At 55.3% G+C, this 17,877-nt stretch overlaps 1 protein-coding gene and 1 long non-coding RNA gene across 3 annotated transcripts in view; both read right to left on the reverse strand.

The window, feature by feature from the left end:
- The window catches only part of CDH22 (cadherin 22), a 67,439-nt gene extending 64,349 nt beyond the window's left edge, over positions 1-3,090 (reverse strand). The window contains exon 1 of one of the 2 annotated variants that reach the window (XM_036069664.2): positions 2,766-3,090. In XM_036069664.2, the coding sequence (XP_035925557.1) occupies positions 2,766-3,014 (249 nt within the window). In that variant the 5' untranslated portion in view covers positions 3,015-3,090. The remainder of the gene's footprint in view (positions 1-2,765) is intronic. The other variant, XM_078057254.1, reaches the window with a different exon arrangement.
- A 204-nt stretch (positions 3,091-3,294) lies between these two features.
- Positions 3,295-17,877, reverse strand: part of LOC144379172 (uncharacterized) — a 52,850-nt gene continuing 38,267 nt past the window's right edge. Inside the window, exons 2-3 of the long non-coding RNA XR_013441532.1 lie at positions 17,150-17,215; positions 3,295-3,425 (exon numbers count right to left, since the gene is read on the reverse strand). This is a non-coding gene — a long non-coding RNA (uncharacterized LOC144379172). The remainder of the gene's footprint in view (positions 3,426-17,149; positions 17,216-17,877) is intronic.

A 17,877-nucleotide genomic window follows, 5' to 3' on the forward strand; every position in this document is an offset into this window, starting at 1 on the left:
AAGTGTGCTCTGAGCAAATGCTTGCAAAGAGATGGAAACTTCTCTTTCTTCCCCGCACAGAGGTGGGCTCTGGGAATAAGAGAGGGGGATTCTGGGTGAAGATGATGGCGGGGGGGATAACATGGTCGTGGCAGCTGTGGGGATGTTAGGAGAGGTTGCCCCAAGGAGAAGAAATACCGGGTACAATGCTTGGCTCACGGTCAAGGGCAGTCACACTGCACTGGGCCCCAAGCTGGTGTCCAGAAATCTGGTCTCTAGGGTTGGTTCTGTCACCATGTTGCTGGGTGACCTTGGTCTGATGTTCTCTGCCTCCAGCCTCAGTTTCCTGGACTTATAATGAAGGGACTTTCTAAGGCCACAGACTGGTTTCTGGAGACAGGGGTGGGGCTCCCCGCATGCTGGTGAGATGCTAATGGCCAGCGGGATGCAGTGCAAGGTGCTGGATCAGCAGCGGGTTCTCTCAAGGCTTCAGGACTTGGGTGGCTGGGGAGGCCTCGGAGCCCCAGCTGCTGGGCAGACAACAGAGCTCAGGTACCTGACGGCACCAAGCTGACATTTAGGCAGATGTGCGAGTCCTTCCCTGCCTCTCCGTGGGTTTCCTGGACCCAAGTTCACCTCCCAAGCCCGGATGTCTCAGAGAGGTTGGGAGAATCAGGCTGGGACTGGCCTCCGACGCACACAGGTTCAAGTCCTGGCCAAGTCGCTTGCCCCCTCTAGGACTTTGCCCTCTCTCAGTCCCTGGTTTCCTCGCTACAAAAGGGAACGATGATTTCCACCTTGCCGTTTAAGGATTAAGTGCTTCATAGGAGAATAATGAGAAAACAACGATGAACAACCAACCAGGCTGCAGGCTGAACACCGTATCTGCTATTTACTTCCTTAATCCTGTCAGGAACCCTAGGAAGAGGGCTCTCTTAGCCCCCCTATTACAGACGAAGAGACAGGTTCAGGGAGGTGACGTAACTTGTTCAAGGTAATACGGTTTGTGGGTTGGCAGAGGCAGGACTGAAGTTCAGGTGCTTCTGGCCCTCAAGCCAGCATTCTTGGTCACCTCACCAGCAGCTGCAGCCTAGCTGGAACTGGTCCCTCCTCCCCCATCCCCTCACCCCATTCTGCCAGCCCCACCATCTCACTGCCCTGCCTGGGAGTCAGGAACCCTAGCCTCTGCCACTAGTTTGCCGGGTGACCTTGAGCAAGGACATGGATAGAGGGGAAAGTAGCCAAGGACCAGGGATTACTATGTCTAGACCAGAGAAAATCTAGGTTTCCTGCAAGACAAACCGGGAGATTTACATCAAGGCCTTCCTCCCCTCCCTGATCCCTGAGCCTCTGACCTGAGCAGGTTGATCAGCCTCCCAATTCTCGGACCCATTAAGCACATGGGAAACTCCAGGGTTGGTCCCCTCCCCCGACTCTGCTGGCCAAAACTTCCCGGAAAGCTGACTGGCAGAAACCAGAGAACTGTGCCCTACCAGCACCCTCCGCCTCAATACTTCAACTGCTGACAAGCCTCTGACTAAGCCAGGCTCCCTCAGACTCCAAGTCTTTGCACAGGCTATGTATGCCTTCTTTCTCATCAGCCCGACGAACTCCTACTCATACATCAAAACCCTGCTCAGGTGTGTTCTCCTCCCCAAGCCAGCCAACAGATACCATTTACGGAATGCCTACTCACTGCTAGGTGCTGACCTGTGAAGCTTTTCATGTACCAGAGCATCTCTGATACTCTGGGGGCCCCCCAAATGGCAGAGGCTGGATCTTACTTGCCTCTGCCTCTCCAGCATCACACCCATGAGGGGCTAGGAATTGAATGGCTGCACAAAAGTCCTTCCCAGCTTCACATACCCCTAAGGCACAGATCTTTAGCCACATTAGCCAGCATTTACTCAGTTGGAGAAAGTAGCTTTCATTCATTCATTCATTCATTCATTCATTCAATATGAACAGTTTATGAAGAACGTGTGTACTAGGTGCTGGATATAACAGTGAGAAAACCAACACGGTCTGATAGGAAATATATACATTAATTGCATAATCAAACAAATACATGCATAATTAAGTGTTGTGAAGGAAAGCTGTGGGGACGTTGGAGGGCACGTGACAGGGACAAATGGCCATATCCAGGGGGATCTGTCTAAGCCTGCTGTGATCAAGCCGGCTTCTCTGGACATGTGGCATTTGAGTGGAGACCTGAGTGTCAGTATAAAGTAAACAGCAGAAGGAGCAGGACTGACCTGTTCGGGGGAGGAAATAACCCAGGCGAAGGGAAGGGGCGGTGGCAGGAGCAGGGCACTGTGAGGACCATCAGAAGAGCCCTGGGCCTGAACCTCAGAGGAATGTGGCAGGAGGTGAGGCTACAAGGGAGCCAGATCTTTGTAGGCAGCCCAGTGAAATTTGGACTTGACCCCAAGTGCATGGGAAGCTATTGAAGAATTTTAAGCAGAGTGGGGACAGTATGTGTGTGACACGATCAGATCTGCAAACTTGTTTCTACATTCTAGATGCATCCAGCTACAAGATGGCCTGGGTTTACCTACTAGCTCTCTCTGCTCTGAGATGCACAGGGGAGGGGGACTGGAGGAGGCCGTGGGGCAGGGGCGGCCTGCGGAGCGCGCCACCCTGCAGTCCGCCCGGGCCAGGCGCGGGCTGGGGAGGAGGCACCAGGGACTGGGACTTGGGGGGGGGGGGACCGGGTCGCTAGCGTCTCCAGGTGGGTGTCTCCGGGGTCCTGGGCGCGGGGCAGCGGGTGCGGGGGCCCACTTTACCTTGCCCACGTACAGGGGCTCGGTGCCCGTGTACTCCTCCACCACGAAGAACTGGTTCCACACCCAGCCGCGCTTCACGCGGCCCGCGCCCGGCGCGCCGTCCTGCCGAGCCCCGGGTGCAGCCGGCGCGGGGGTGCCCTCCGCCCACAGACGTCCGGGCAGCGGCGGCGGCAGCAGCAGCAGCAGCAGCAGCGCGGGCGACAGCGCGGCTCCCGCCCGGAGCCCCCGACCGTCGGGCCGCGGCCTCATGCTTGGCCTGCGCCGGGCCGGGGCCCAGGAGTCTGGACGGGAGGCACCGGGGCGTCGCCGCTCGGTGGCACGACGGAGCGGCGCCGCGTCACATGGTTGGCCTCAGCGCGGCCGCCGGGGAGCCGCCCCCCCCCCGCCCCCCCCCGACGGGGCACCCGGACAGGCCCGCGGCCCTGCGCGCCGCCCAGCGGCGGGGGCGCCCGGCTGCAGGGGGAGGGGGCGCGGCCGCACCCGGGGCATGGACGGCCCCCCGGGGGTCCCCGCCCGCGCCCCCCTCGCTGCCGCCGCGGCCGGATCACCAGGCGGCGCCTCCGCGGCCGGTATGCGCCATGGTCCCCGCTCAGAGGGGTGCTGGTTGGGGCCCGGCCGATCCCTGGAGGGCGGGGGGCCGTCCCGACCCGGGCCCGGAGCCTGCGGGAGAAACAAGAGAACGTAAGAGAAGGCGCCTTGTGGGGGCAGGGCAGGTTGAGTCGACCTCTCCTCGGCTTTTAGGTACCAATTAAACACCTGCTGTGACCCCTAGTGGTCCCTGCCTTCCGCCCCCCCCCCTCTAGTAGTTCTGCGCCTTCTCCCCGCCTCTCCCGCCCGCCCCAGCCCTGGATCCTTTTTTTCTTTTCTTTTTAAAAGTTTTATTTATTTATTTGAGAGCGAGAATGAGAAAGGGAGAGAGAGAGCATGGGGGGGAGGGTCAGAGGGAGAAGCAGACTCCCTGCTGAGCAGGGAGCCCGATGTGGGACTCCATCCCGGGACTCCAGGATCATGACCAGAGCCGAAGGCAGTTGCTTAACCAACTGAGCCACCCAGGCGCCCCTGGATCCTTTCGTTCAACTCCCATCACACACCTGTCCTCTCCCAGCCTCCCCCGACTTTCTCCCAGCCCGTCGCCCAGCTCCTTCTGCGTGGTCCTTCACCAGCCCCCATGCCCACGGGAGCTGGGACCTTACCAGCTGCTTTCCCTTACGCTGGCTGACAATCTGTCCAATCCAACCCACCCCCTGGAAATCCCCCACCCCAGAGAGGGAGCAGGCCCTTCTAAAAGGGGTCTTCAAGGGCTCCCAGGACCCAGGCCTCCTGGGTGCACAGAGTCCAGCTCCCAGCCGGCCACCCACATTCCCGCCTTCTCAAAGCAGGTGAGAGGTCATTCCACCCAAAACAGGAGCCCAGGGAAGGCCCTCTGATCTCATGCTAGTCCCTGCACAGCCCCCTGCAGGGGTGGGGCACCTGAGTCCCAGGGGGCCTTGCTTGGAGGTGCCCGGAGTGACTTTGGGCAGGGCCACAACCCCTCTGAGCTTGCCATGATGTCTCCTCATTCCCCCAGAAAACCTTCCTTTTGCAGCTTCTGAGAGACACTTCTCCCCCATCCTGGACCAGCACTGCCGTCCCCAGATCAATCCATCTCTCCTTCCCTCACCTCCATCAGATCCTGCTTTCAGCAAGAAAGGATCTGAAGGACTAACTCCTACTCAAGCCATAATGATGAATAATGGCTTAATGTGGGTGTTTACAGGGGACAGCAATGCTGCTTTAATGGAGGAATTTCAGGCACTGACAGGAGTGAGTGGAGGTGAGGGGTTCAATCCCCACTCTTCTCCCCAAGCCCAGTGCAGCTCAGTTCAACAACTCAATTCCACTGAGCATCGGCTCGGCCAGGTTTGGGCTGGATGCTAGGACAGAGGTAAATAAGCTCCCAGTTTAGTGGGGTGAGCAACATAAATGCCAGGTGGCGTGTGAGCGGGGCTCTAAGAAGGACTCAAGGAAGGGAGTGGGCACTGGTGTCTGGAAGGAGAAGGTGAGTGGGAGGGAATCCGGGCTGTTTCTTGGAGGAGGGGGCTTCTGGGTGGATGGGAAGAAAGGGATGAGCATTGTGGCAGAGGAGTGTGCAGGGAGCCTAGGGGGCGTTTGCCTGGTTGGGGGAGTTCGGTGGGAAACATGGGGTGTATGGCTGGGCAGAGGATGGGCCAGGTCCTCCTGCAGAACAAGGAGGTGGCCGGAATCTTCGGGGCAGAAATGTAGACCACCTCCTGTGACCCAGGACCCACAGCGGGCGGCTCCCACGCCTTTAACTAACTTGTGTGAGTCATAGCAACTGGGAAGGCTGGTGTTTTATACCCATTCTGCAGATGCTTGATTCCTCAGTGTTCTTTCCCCACAGGGGCAAAGGAACTTCCTTACAGAAGGGGTTCAGGGTAGGGAGTCATCTGTTGGAAGGGGGGACAGTGAGGAGGTTAAAGCTGCATTTCCGGGCAGTGAACAGGGGGAAAACCTCACAGTCCCTAGGGAAGAGAGGAGGGAGGAGTCCCAAACATGGGACCGTGCTGTTCCCTCTTTCCCTTCAGGCCCCACCCTGAACGAACGGAGGCCAGGAAGGCCCGTGACCCTGGTGTGAGCATCCCCAGCACCCCTTCCTCGCCCACTCTGTGGGGCCTAGGCATGAGGCAGCGCCAAAGGATGAGGACACGCCCCTCCCCTTGTGGCCCTGCTCTGAGATCCCAGAGCTGTGCTGCCGCCTCTGGGGATCCGGCTTTGATTCCCCACATTACAGCCTGGGCTGGTCGTAATGAGGCTGGAGTTATGGGTGAGGAGGAGGCCTCGCTCCGCAGCCTTCATTTCCTGGAGCTTATGACTTCCCTGCGGGCTCGGCAGGAACTGTTCCCCTGACTCCATCAGGCAGTTCCAGGACCCATCACAGCCCTGCAGGGACGCAGAGGGGAGGGGCTGGCGGGAGGGTGGGCATGGGGGGAGGCTGGGGCCACCTCTGGGGAGAGCTGTGGGGGTGCAGGAGGTGGGAACAAGGGGTGATCCCCCAGTGTTTGCAGGCACTCCATTGCTGCTCTCTCTCCTTCCCTCTCCCTCCTTCCTTTTCTTTCTCTACACCACCTTTTCAAAGATTCTGTCATTCATTCATTCATCAAACATTAGCATCTACTACAAGTGGGGAGACAGAAATGCATTCATTCATTCATTCAACATACTTTCAAGACAGCAAGATACAATCAGTTACTCAGCTATATATCAGGAGAGAGATGCATTTCTTCTGGTTGTTCATGTACTCTTGCAACAAATATTTACCACACCTCCCTGTTGCCAGCCCCTGTGCTGGGCACTGGGAACGAAGCAATAAATAAAATAGTCCTGGTCCTCTTGGGGTTGGCCTTCTAGTTATAAAGGAAAGAAATCTACCATATAATTTCTGGGGGCGATAAGTGTTAAGAAGAAATATAAAACAGGAAAAGGGGAGGAAGAGAATGATGGAAGGGCTGGAGTGGGTGTCTTATTATAGACGTGATATCAGGGAGGGCCTCTCAGAGGAGGTGACATTTGGCTGATCTGGAAAGATGAGAAGGAGCCTGGCACAAGATGGTTCCACGCAGAGAGAACAGCACATACAAAGGTCCAGAGGCTGGAATAAGCTGAGGAAGAGTAAGAGGGCACTATGGCTGGTGCAGAGCAAGGTGACTGAAGATGAGTCAGGACTGGGGGACGCAGGCCAGATCAGGCAGGACTGGGAGAGGGAAAGCAGCTTCCTTTGTATTCTGTGTGTGCAGAGAAGTGCCTGGAGGAATTTAATACAGTAAAAACCACAGGAGATCGAAATGATCTCTGGCCATGAGGGAATTTCATGATGGAAGTCCTTTAACACAGGAGGGCCAAGCACAGCGCAGTGGGGCGCAGCCGAGGGACGGCATCGTAGAGAAGGTGGCACTTGAAGTTAAAGTGCAAGAAAGATTTGGACATGTGGGATTTGGGGTGTGGGGGAGGAGAAGGAGCTCTCTGTGGAAGGACTGCCTGGGGCAAAGGCCAGAGGTCAAGTCCCACTTTAGAGAAGGGCAAAGTAGAATCGAGAGTGTTGTCCAAAGTTGCATAGAATACTTGGTGGCTGGGTGCAGTCTCGAACCCAGGCTTGGATTCCCCTTGGTGTGGGGCCCCTTTGAAGGAGCAGCAAAAGTGGCCCCTCTCAGTGGCTGCAGCCCAGTCCCAGGGGGCGCGCTTGGCAGGACCAGGTTGGCTGCATCTCCCCGGCCTGCCCCCTCGGCTCGGCCTGCACGATGGTTTGAGGGGCGGGGCTACCAGGGCCCTCCTCCTCCCAGGCCTTCATACCGCCCACGGGGCCTCTCTCAGACGTGTTGGCCAGCTTTCCTGGCCACCTGCCAATTCTCCACCGCTCTGCCTGGCCCTGCCAGGACTGCTGCAGACACTTGGGCCTCCTCTCCCCCCACCCTTTCCTGCTCCAGCTGCGTTTTCTGAACCGGTGTAACCACAGGACCCTATCTTGGCGTCCAGTCCTTCAGGGGAGGATGCCGTGGAGCCTCGGGCCTGCATTCGGATCTGCCAGGCCTTCTCATGAGATCATGAGCATGTTGGTGGCTTGCTCTGGGCCACAGGTCTCAACCTACTGCACAGCTGTTTCATCCCATGGGATTAAATGTCAAGCCCCAGCCTGGCTCAATAAATGTTGGCTTTGCCCTCTCTACTTTTCAGCCTCAGCTCCCCTGATCCGTGTGCTCTCACGACCATGTACTCAAACGTGATTCCTATGTGCGTGCGGGCCTGTGTCTGCAATCATGGATGTCATCGTATATGTGTGTATCTGGTGCAGGTGCATTCGTTCCATAGATATTTGTGAATTTCCACTCTGTGCTGTTCTAGGCACAATGAAAAGAAACGGGGAGAGTCCTTGCCCTTGCAAGTCTAATGGGGGACAGACAATAAACAAATAAATAAATAACATGACAGTTCATGGTAAATGCTGTGAAGAAAAACAAAGCAGGGTAAGGGGCATGGGAAGTGCTGGAGTGGGGCGATTTGCTCTCTCTCTCTCTCTCAATCATCTGTTATAAATGATAAATTATACAAGGTGGTCAGGGAAGGCCTCATGGCTAAGGTGACATTTGAACAGAGATCCAAAGTGAGGGAAGGAGGGAGCTGTGCACATAGCTAGAAGAAGAAAATTCCAGGCGGCGGGGGGGAGAGGGGGCAGCAAGTGCAAAGGTCCTGAGGTCAGTGCATGTTTGGTGTGCAGGAGGAACAGCAAGGAGCCCCTTTGTTGCTGAAGTGAGTGATGGGGCATGAGCAGCAGGAGATGGGGTCAGAGGAAATATGGAGGTGGGCATCAGAGTCTGCAGCGCTTCCTTTGGGTTTTTACCGTGAGATGGGGTCCCTACCCTGGGAGGGTTTGAGCAGAATAATGACATGATCTAATTTTTATTTTAAAAGATCATCGTGGCTAGCTATTGAGTTCAAAATAGAGGGAAGCTGGGCCTGGGAGAGGGCTGGGGGGTGGCGTTTCAATAATGCAGACAAGAAGAGAAGGTGGCTCGGACCAAGGCAGAGCAGTGGAGGTGCCGAGAAGTGAAGCTGTGCGGCGGGCTACGTTGTGGGTCCAAGATGGGAAAGAGGAACCAAGCATGACCATCAGGCCGCCTCAATAAAGGGAATAGTGGGGTTCCCTCTCACCGAGCTGAAGGCAGCTGTGGGCAGCGCAGATATGGGGAGATTAGGAACTCCGTTTTGGATGTGTTCCATTCAAATGCCTATTAGACGTCCAGTAGCGATGTGCAGCCGGCCAGGTCACCCAGAGTCAGGAGCCCAGGAGCGGGGGCCCAGCTGCAGGGGTACATCTGGGAACTTGGATGGTATTTAGAGCTGAGACCGGATGAGCCCTCGAAGGCGTGAGCGCAGGTAGGGAAGAGGCCCAGCCTCTTAACTATAGAGATCAGGGAGATGAAGAGGGCCGAGCGAAGGAGGCTGAAGAGGAGGGAAGAGAAGGGCCAGGGAGGGGAGGCAAGGAGAGGGGAGCTATCCTGGAAGCCCACTGAAGACAGTGCTGGAAGGAGGAGGGGTCATCAACTGTGCAGAATGCTCTGTCAGCTGAGTGACCATCTGTCCAGCTTTGCCTGTGACCGTCTGTCCAGCTTTGCCTCTGTTGTCCCACCCCCTTTTCTCCCAGTTTAGATGATGAATTATATGGTCATCCTACTGCCAGGTCAAGTCAGATGTGGACTTCGAATTGACCATTGGTTTCAGCAACACGGAGGTCATGGGCAGCCTTGATCAAAGCTAGTTTGGTGGCGTGGGAGGTGTGCAGGCGTGAATGGAGTGGGTTCAAGAGAGACTGGGAGGCAGGGAGGCAGAGACATAGGTGGGGGTGGGTGACAGCCCCTCTGGGGATTTTATGAAGGTTCCTTTTACCTGCTTCCCCAGCCCCCAGCCCTAGCCCAGCAGTCTGCTGGGTTTTATGGTATATAGAAGAGAGGGGTAGGAAATATAGATTGGCCAGCTGCTAATACCCAATTCATTTCCTAGTCCTTTCTTGTTTCAATATTCACTCCCAAGCTTGGCCATGTGCTCAGCGCCACCCCTGTGAACACTGATTAGTTTAAACCAACGAGTTCCTCTCTCCCTATCAGTGTTTGGTTTAGAAAGTGTCATGTGACATAATTCTGGCCAGTGAGATGTAAAGGGATAACTACTAGAGAGCTTCTGGGAATTGTTTTTTGCTCTTTAAAAAGAGATGCCTTAGGGCACCTGGGTGGCTCAGTGGGTTAAGCATCTGCCTTCGGCTCAGGTCATGATCCTGGGGTCTTGGGATAGAGCCCCGCATTGGGCACCCTGCTCAGCAGGGAGCCTGCTTCTCCCTCTGCCACTCCCCCTGCTTGTGTTCTCTTTCTCTCTCAAATAAATAAAGTCTTTTAAAAAAAAATCATAAAAAGAGATGACTTGAGGAAAAACTTTTCATTTTCTGCATGTCTGAGGAGGTGATGGCTGGAGCTACAGCAGCCTTTTTGGAACAATGAGGGAAACCGCCCCCACCACCACCACCCCCAAGAGGCTACAGGGACTTACTAAGAAAGATGGTACAAATCTGTGGCTTTGATGCTGTTGTTGAACCACTGACTTTGCCCACTTTGGGCCTTGAAGATCCAGTTCCAGCTCCCACTTTCTCGAGACTCTCATTCTCTCTGCTCTGAACTCCCTCAGACCTGTCTGGATAAGTCATCTCTGGGGTTTGGTGTCAGTTGTGATGGCAAGCTTCTAGAGGAGAGAAGCCATGACTCTTCCTTCTTCCATCCCTCCCTGTTCCTTCCCACACACACCTGGCAGAGCCAAGCCCAGAGCTGGACCCTGGGAGGGACTCTGGAGAGTCTTGCCTCAGATAGACACTGGGAGCTACTTGGGCAACATTCTTTCCCTCTCAGTGAGGATGTGCCAGCCTTGCTGATTTGCTGTGGCCTTGTCTATGCTCTGGGCATCACCATCACTGTCCACACTGTGTCCTTCCAGAGTCTAGGCTGGGTGGCCGGCGTGCCCTTTCTTGATTTCTCAATGCCCTGGTATCATTGCTGCCAAGGTTGTATGACTGCCAGCTCAGAGGCTCCGGGCCCTTCTTTGTCATCTGGCCGTCTCGCTGGGGACAGAGGAAGGGCTTCTTATCCTATCCATCCGCATTCATTTCCTAGCCTCTCTCTGCCAAGACCAAGAAGAGGGGCTGGGCACAGTGACCCCCAGGCAACATAAAGCAGGGGAGACTTCATGGTGCAGCCTGGAGCGCCTCACCTCTGCCTCCTCCCTAAAGTTCCTGGTAATCTTCCTAGCCCCTATCTCTGGGGCAGAATTTAATATTCAGGGGACCTAAGATGATGAGGTCCAAAGTCAGACCAGGGTTTAAGTCCCAGGTCCATTACTGCATGTTTGACCTTGGTAATGTGCTCCATTTCTCTGAGTCTCAGTTTTCTCATCTGAAAAATGGGGCTAATAGTGCTTCTCTCCTAGGGTCCATGTGAGGAATCAATGGGATGATGCACACGGTGAGATCTACGGTGTTTGGCAATAAATACTAGCTGATGTGAGAATACTGACTAGTGTTCTCCTTTCTGGTCACCTGACAACTACTTACTGGAGCCCTGTTTTGTACCAAGTATCTGGAGCAAGGGCCGTGCCTCTTGCACCAGCACGAGGCTGGTGCCTGAGAGAAGGGTGGGGCAGCGTAGCCAGTGGGAGCCGGCCCGGCAGCCTGGCTCCTGTCTGCCCTGTCCGAGTCCCCAGGGCACTGTGCCCGTTGGATCCTGAGCCCAGAGCTCTCTGGGGTTGGCTGCGGTCTTCTCCCTGGGGGGAAATTATTTCTACCATCTCAGTGCTCTCCCTTCAGGCCAGAAGGGATCCTAGTGTAATGCAGGAGCTGTTGAGGTGTGGAGGTGCTACCTTGTCTCTGCTCACCTCTCTTGCCACCCCCACACCTTGGTGGAGGGCACCGTGAAGCCTTAAACCAGAGAGCAGACTAGTTATTGCCTCGCGTGCCTTGGCATGCATGAGCACGTGTGTGCCTGAGCACATGCGTGCATTTGCATCAGTAATGATGTATGCTCTGCAGCCCAGCACCTAGAACAGCTCCCTCCCTGCACATTGGAGGTGCTCAGTAAGTGGGGGGTGAGGCACTGGAGGGGAGTCTGCTCTGTGTGGGCTGAGCCCATGGGCTATTTCTGGGGCTGTGGGTGTGATGCCGTGTCCTCTAAGCTCGGCAACGTACTGCTGGGTGGGGTGGGGTTACATCTCTGAGTGTGTTTGTGTGTGGGGTCAGGATCTACGAAAGCTTCTGGTCTTGGTATCTGGACCATTACCTAGGGAGGCAAAGGTGGGAGATCAGGGAAGAGGGCATGAGCAGAGCTGGGGCCATACACACCCCATTCACACGGTCACCCCATCAGCAAAGGCTGCTCCAAGGGCCCCCAGTCTTGTCCCCCAGTCTCTGCTGAGCACAGATATGTCCTCATGAAGCCCAGCTCAGTCTGGAAGGTTCTTCAGTTCAAACCTTCCCTGGCTCCCTTTCACCTTCAAGATAAAGTTAGTTAGTTACCATTCATTAGTTACCCACCAGAGTAACAAAGGATTCTTCATGCTCAATGACTCCACACACAATCCTTTGAGGTGGCTACTGTTATTTGCCCTCATTTGCCAGATGAACAAACTGAGGCATAAAGACGTTGTGTGGTATGTTGTGGAGCTGGGATTTGAGCCCTGGGCTGTCAGCTCCAAAGCCCATACTGTTAGCCACTCCACCCATGCCTGCTCAAGGCCCCGTGAGATCTGGACCTGCTCACGCTATGTGACTGCCACCACCTCTTTTCCTGTGCCCGTCTCCTGGGCGGAAGGTCTACCCACTGTTCCCTACATGCATGCCTCGGGGCCTTTGCTCCTGCTGTTCCCTCTGCCAGGAATGCCCTCTCCCTTGTGGCCCCATGCCCAATCCTGGCCCACCCCTCCGTGCCCAGCCCATTTGTCCTCTCCTCCGTGCGGTCTCTCTGCCTCCTCCCCCAGACCCCCGTGAGCTCGCTCATCTGAGCCCTGGCTCAGAACCAAATTCTCCCTTGATTGGCCTCAGCAGCCAGCCTGCTAGCTGTGGGCGCCTCCTTTACCGCTCTATGCCCTTCGATTCATACCTCCGTGCCATGCTCAGAGTGGACGCTACTGAATGTGTGGGGGCATGGATGAAAGAATGCGTGGATGGATGGATGAACAGAAGGACAGGTGAAGGGACGCCTGGTTACTGCCACACCACTTTCCCCCGAATGCCCTTCGATGGCTCCGTTTCCTTCTGCTTCGTCTGCTTATTGAGCATCAAATATTTATTGAGCACCTACTATATGCCGGGCACTGTGCTGGAGGCTAAGGTTGTGGCAGTGGGTGAACCAAAGTCCCAGGGCCATGGCCTTCCATTGTGTGTGTGTGTGTGTGTGTGTGTGTGTGTAAGGGAGATGTTCATTAATCCTGTATCTCACAGGTAAATGTACAATGTTCCAGAACCACAAAGTACAAGGACCCTCCATTTTGCGGGGCACACAATCTCATTAGGGACGCGCGGGGCCGGTGAGGGACAGTCCCCTGAGAAAGCAGTTTTGAGCTGAGTCTTAAGGAGGAGAAGACAAACAAGTTGTGGGTAACAGACCCAGCAAAGCCACATTCTAGGGCCTGAAAGCTCAGGGTCCACAACAGCGTTGGGGGGCGAGGCAGCTTACAAGCAGCTTAAGGAGTTTAGATTCTGGCTCAAGAGCAATGGGAAGGCATCAAGCACAGGAGACGTGATCAAATTTGTGTTTTTAAGATCACTGAGTCTGCCACTTAAAGGCCACAATGCTGATGTGCAGGACAGGAAGCAGGGGACCAGTGAGCAAGGCGGTGACCGTGTGGCCAGAGGTGGGGGGAGGGGCTCAGACCAGGGAGGCCACCATGGGGTGGAGAAGAGGTGACAGTTATGAAATATTTAGGAAGCAAATGGACCAGACCTGGTGATGGATCAGACGTAACGAATGGGGCGGTGCAGGGGGTGGGAACATCAAGAATGACTTCTGGCTGTTGTTTTGTTTAGCTGATGTCTATCGATCACCTGCTAAGAGCCGGGCACTATTCTATGGCTTTGGGCCCCACCTTCCTTACTGCTCACAGTAACTCCATCCCTTCACAATCTCTCTTCCCTCTGGCAAGGATGCAGGGGCAGTGGGACCGAACGGGGTTTGTCCCAAGCCTTGCTCCTTTGGGGGAACAGCCTTGGCGGATATAAGGAATCGAAGGCAGAGAGGAAGGCAGGTTGCATATATTGAACTGATTCTGAGTCAGTGACAATAATGACAGATAGCATTTATAGAGTTTTTACTGTGTACCAGGAGTGGTGCCATCCAATTAGCTAATCATAAGACGTAACACTTAGTTCTATGCGGAGCACTTTATGTCAGTGGTTTGATTGAATTCTCACAACTCACAGCTCTCTTCAAAATTTCAGAAGGGACAGTGGCTCAGAGAGGTTGAGGGACTTGTCCAAGGTCACACAGCTAGTTGGTGGCAGATCTGGCATTCAAACAGGCTGTGGTAGGGGAGGAAAATGAGGATGGGCAGAGGGGGTGCTTGGTGACTGCCGGGAAGGACAGGCTTGCATTTGGCTCTGAGCAGAAACCATGTCCCTCCCATCCCCCCACCACCTCTTGACACTGTTCACCCTACGCCTGGGTCTCTTCTCAAGGCCCGACCTCCCATGCAAGTGATGAACACCCACGTGTATGCACACACACACACACACACACACACACACACACACACGCCCCTTGGCGGCCACTGCTCGCCTGCCCAGGGCTGGCCTGCCCAGAAGCCTCCAGCCCAGATGCCCCGGCCTGCACCTGTCTCCCCGCCCTGCCCCCCCCCCCCCCCCCCCGCCTGCTGGAGCTGCAGCAGATCCCGCTGTACATCATGTTGACAGTAGAAATTACAGCCCGAACTGCTGTTTTACACGGCGCCCTGTCAGAACTCACCTCAGCCCAGTGATCAGGACAAATTGAATACCATCCCGGCCGTGTCAATATTTATTCCATTTTGCAAACACGGCCGGATGGGGGACAGGGCCCCGCTGTGGTTGCAGCCAAGCGTGGCCCCAGGAACCCCTTCTCCCTCCCACGCCTGAGCCGCCTCCTCTGTTCTCTCTCCTACCCTCTCCCTCCTTCTCTTCCTCAGCTTTTTTGTCATGGGTGAAAATTGTGAAATTCAACATTCCTACCAGAAAGTGCACAAATCATAAATGCGGAGTTTAACAAATAATTAAACGAAGTAACTCATGTACGGTACTCAGCACAGTGCTCAAGAAGTGGTCAATAATAGGAAATGAACCCTGTGGATCCACCTGTCCATCAAAACACTGAAAACAGCCCCCCTCTTTAGGAGCCCGCCTCTTTAGGAGCCCCCTGCTGTGTCCCTCCCTGAGCGCAACCCCCTGCTTCCCTCCATCCTGGCTTTTAGGATAACCAGGGCCTTGCCTTTCTTTATAGTTTATCACCCGGTTATGCCCTCCTAAAGTCTCAGTTTAGTTTTGCTTGTGTTTGAGCTCGATGTAGATGGGATCCTACTCTTTTGCGTTTTGCTTCTTTTTCTCCGCATTATGTTTTTGAGATTTGTCTTTGTTCTGGGCGCGGTTTCCTTTTCACTGCTGTAGAGTAGTCCACGGCAAGGATGTACCACGATCTCTACTCCGTTCCAGCTCACGTTCCTTCTTCCTCTTCTTTCCACCTTTCTCCCGGTCTTCTTCTAGTCAGCCACTCCCTTCCCTTCCACCTCCTTCCCCCCCGTTCCACCTCCTTGATGGTCTGTCTGCTGCATCTGCTCACATCACACGCACACACCTGATCCCAGCTCTGCCATCCGAGCCGGGGCCTGGTGCCCCCTCTGGGTCTCTCCCTCCCCCACCCAGTTCCTGGAACATGGGCTCCAGCCGGAGGGAGGGTCCCCCAGACCTGAGCCTCTGACAGCTTCTCTGTTGCAGAGGATCCCTGGGACAGAGACCGGGCCCCACAGCAAAGCCTCTGCCCTGGTGCATCCAGCTGCTATGCTAGCAGCCTTGGGAGAGGAGGACTCGCCTCTCGCCCCCACCCGGACGGTCAAACACTACCCTCTGGCCCGGGGTGAGAACTAAGGGGGTCCCAAATGCCCCTGCAGCTGTCAGTAGGATGCACAAAGAGGGTCAGGGAGAGAGGGCCTGGGCTGGACAAGGGCCAAGCCCCATCCTCAACTCTGTTCACTCAGAGTCTCATGCAGCACCCATCCTGTGTCTAGCGGTGAGTCTCACCCCCCACAGCAGAGGAGAACAGCAGATGGTGGGGGGCCTGATATGGAAGGGGGCCTTCCAAAGAATCCCTACAGATCCCGCTTCTGTGTCTTAGGAGCACATCTGATACATTTTGTTTGTCTCCCTGAGTCCCTTCTCTGTCTTGGAGCTGCTCAGATGATGACATATTCAGGGTAGTTAATTTTTATTGCAACCCGAGCAGATGACATTAAGGAATCTGTCCCTTTACAGTCCAGGAGAAAGCTCTCTAGACTGGAAGGCGAGTGGACTAGGTTGGGACTTGGCTTTGATCCTGCCATGCTGGGTGACCTTGGGCAAGTCCCCGCCCTCTCCGGGCTTCTTGACAAGGAAAGGTCAAACTGTGATTTCCAGGGATCATTAGAGGACCAGCGTTGTGCTGGCAATGTAACAAGATGGACTTGTTCAAAATGCATATCCCCGGGTCCCCAGAGCATCTGGCTCAGTGAGGATATGATAATAATACTAATAGGCAACATTTATAGGGTGCCAGGTGTGCCAGGAGCTGGAAGTAAGAAGCTGTGCTGACTGACCACCGTGCTAAGTACTTTACACGAGCTACCTTGTTTACTCTGTGCCACGGCTGATTATTATTTTACAGATGAAGAAGCTGGGGCCCAGAGAGGTGAAGGAACTCACTCTGAGTTACAGCCAGGAAGTGGGGAAGCCAGGCCCTGAACGAGGAAAGTCTGAGCCTGTCCTTGGTCTGGGACAGCTCCCAGCACATTCTGATGCTGACCTGGGAGCCCCGGGCCACGTGGTCAGGAAGTGGCATAATGGAGATCAAGCATCATGCACCTGCTATGAACAACACGTCTTCGTGAGTCATCAGGATGTATGTGAGGGCACCCCCCCCACACACACAATCAGTGCGAGCTCTTATGGTTCATTCTTTAGGCCATCCTCACACTACCCTCCCGAGACGGGCTTTAGCCTCTCCTGTTACTGATGAAAAGCAGAGACACGAGAAGAGGTGGCGCTCCAGACCATGTGGCTAAGGGTCCAACTCCGAAGCCGTGGGCTTTCACCCTAGCATGCCGCTTCTGTTAACCCCCCTCCCCTGCCCCTGCTAACAGATGCTGAATCATATCCCCCAACCCTCTGGGCTTCAGTGTTCCCAGCTGTGAAATGGAGGTGTTGGACTGGTGTCCCAGCTTCTGCCCCTAACACCCTGTGTTCTTGGGTATGTCTCTTCCTTCTCTGGGCCTCAGTCTCCCCATCAGGAAAAGAAGTCTCTGTGACTTTATCCCAACACTACACACATATGCTGCTTTAAAACAAGCCTCCTGGGGAGCTCTTGGGGGGTTCAGTTGGTTAAGCATACGACTCTTGGTTTCGGCTCAGGTCATGATCTTGGGGTCCTGGGATTGAGCCCCACGTCTGGCTCCATGCTCAGAGGGGAGTCTGCAGGAGGGTTCTCTCTCTCCCTCTCCCTCTGCCCCTCCCCCCTGCTTGCATGCACACACTCTCTCTCTCTCTCAAATAAATAAGTAAATCTTAAAAATAAAATAAAACAAACCTCCTCCTCGTGATGCAAGGCCTCAGGTCTGGCTCCCTGGAAACAGGCTCTGGGGTAGAGATTCGCCTGCAGGAGGTTTATTGGGGAGAGTGGTGGGGAACAGCGCAGAGGGGGTGGGGAGGAAGTTGAACTGCGATACTGTCCCAGCAGGGGCCTCAGCCGATCCACGGTCACACGGAGCAGCGATGCTCCCAGTTGAGGGAAGGGGCCCGGCCTTCGAATCCATGCGTCTACCAGACACTGGACGTGGGCTGCCCACGCCTCCAGAGGGTGCGACCTTGAGCAAGGCAGCTCCCTTTGCCTGAGGGCAGTCCCCAGGAAGGGGCTCGAGCTGAGAGCTGTCAGTAGCGACTGTCACAGCCGTCGTGGGCAGTACATTCTGCTACATAAAATCTGCTGAAAACCTCGGGGTCTGGCCTCAGCTCTGGAGATGACAGCAGACACAACGTGGCCTGAGCCCAGGGCTTAGCCGGCTCTGAGCCCGGTGCCCTGGGTCCACCGCCTGCTGTGTTCACAGCGGGATCAGCACCCTAGAGCTCACTTACCGCCTGGCCGCCACCACCGGCCTTGCGGCTCATCTCCCGTGCTTCCCCGAGGTCCCAGCGATTATGCCACTGAAAATTCTGCTTTCATCTTGTCAACCTCGCAATAAATTACAGGCCCGGGGAGGCGTGGGCCTCCTCCTTAAACAAGATTCAATTCCACTTAGCTGCCCCCCTTCCTGCCCC

The sequence above is a fragment of the Halichoerus grypus genome, chromosome 10, assembly GCF_964656455.1.
Source record: "Halichoerus grypus chromosome 10, mHalGry1.hap1.1, whole genome shotgun sequence".
NCBI lineage: Eukaryota > Metazoa > Chordata > Mammalia > Carnivora > Phocidae > Halichoerus > Halichoerus grypus.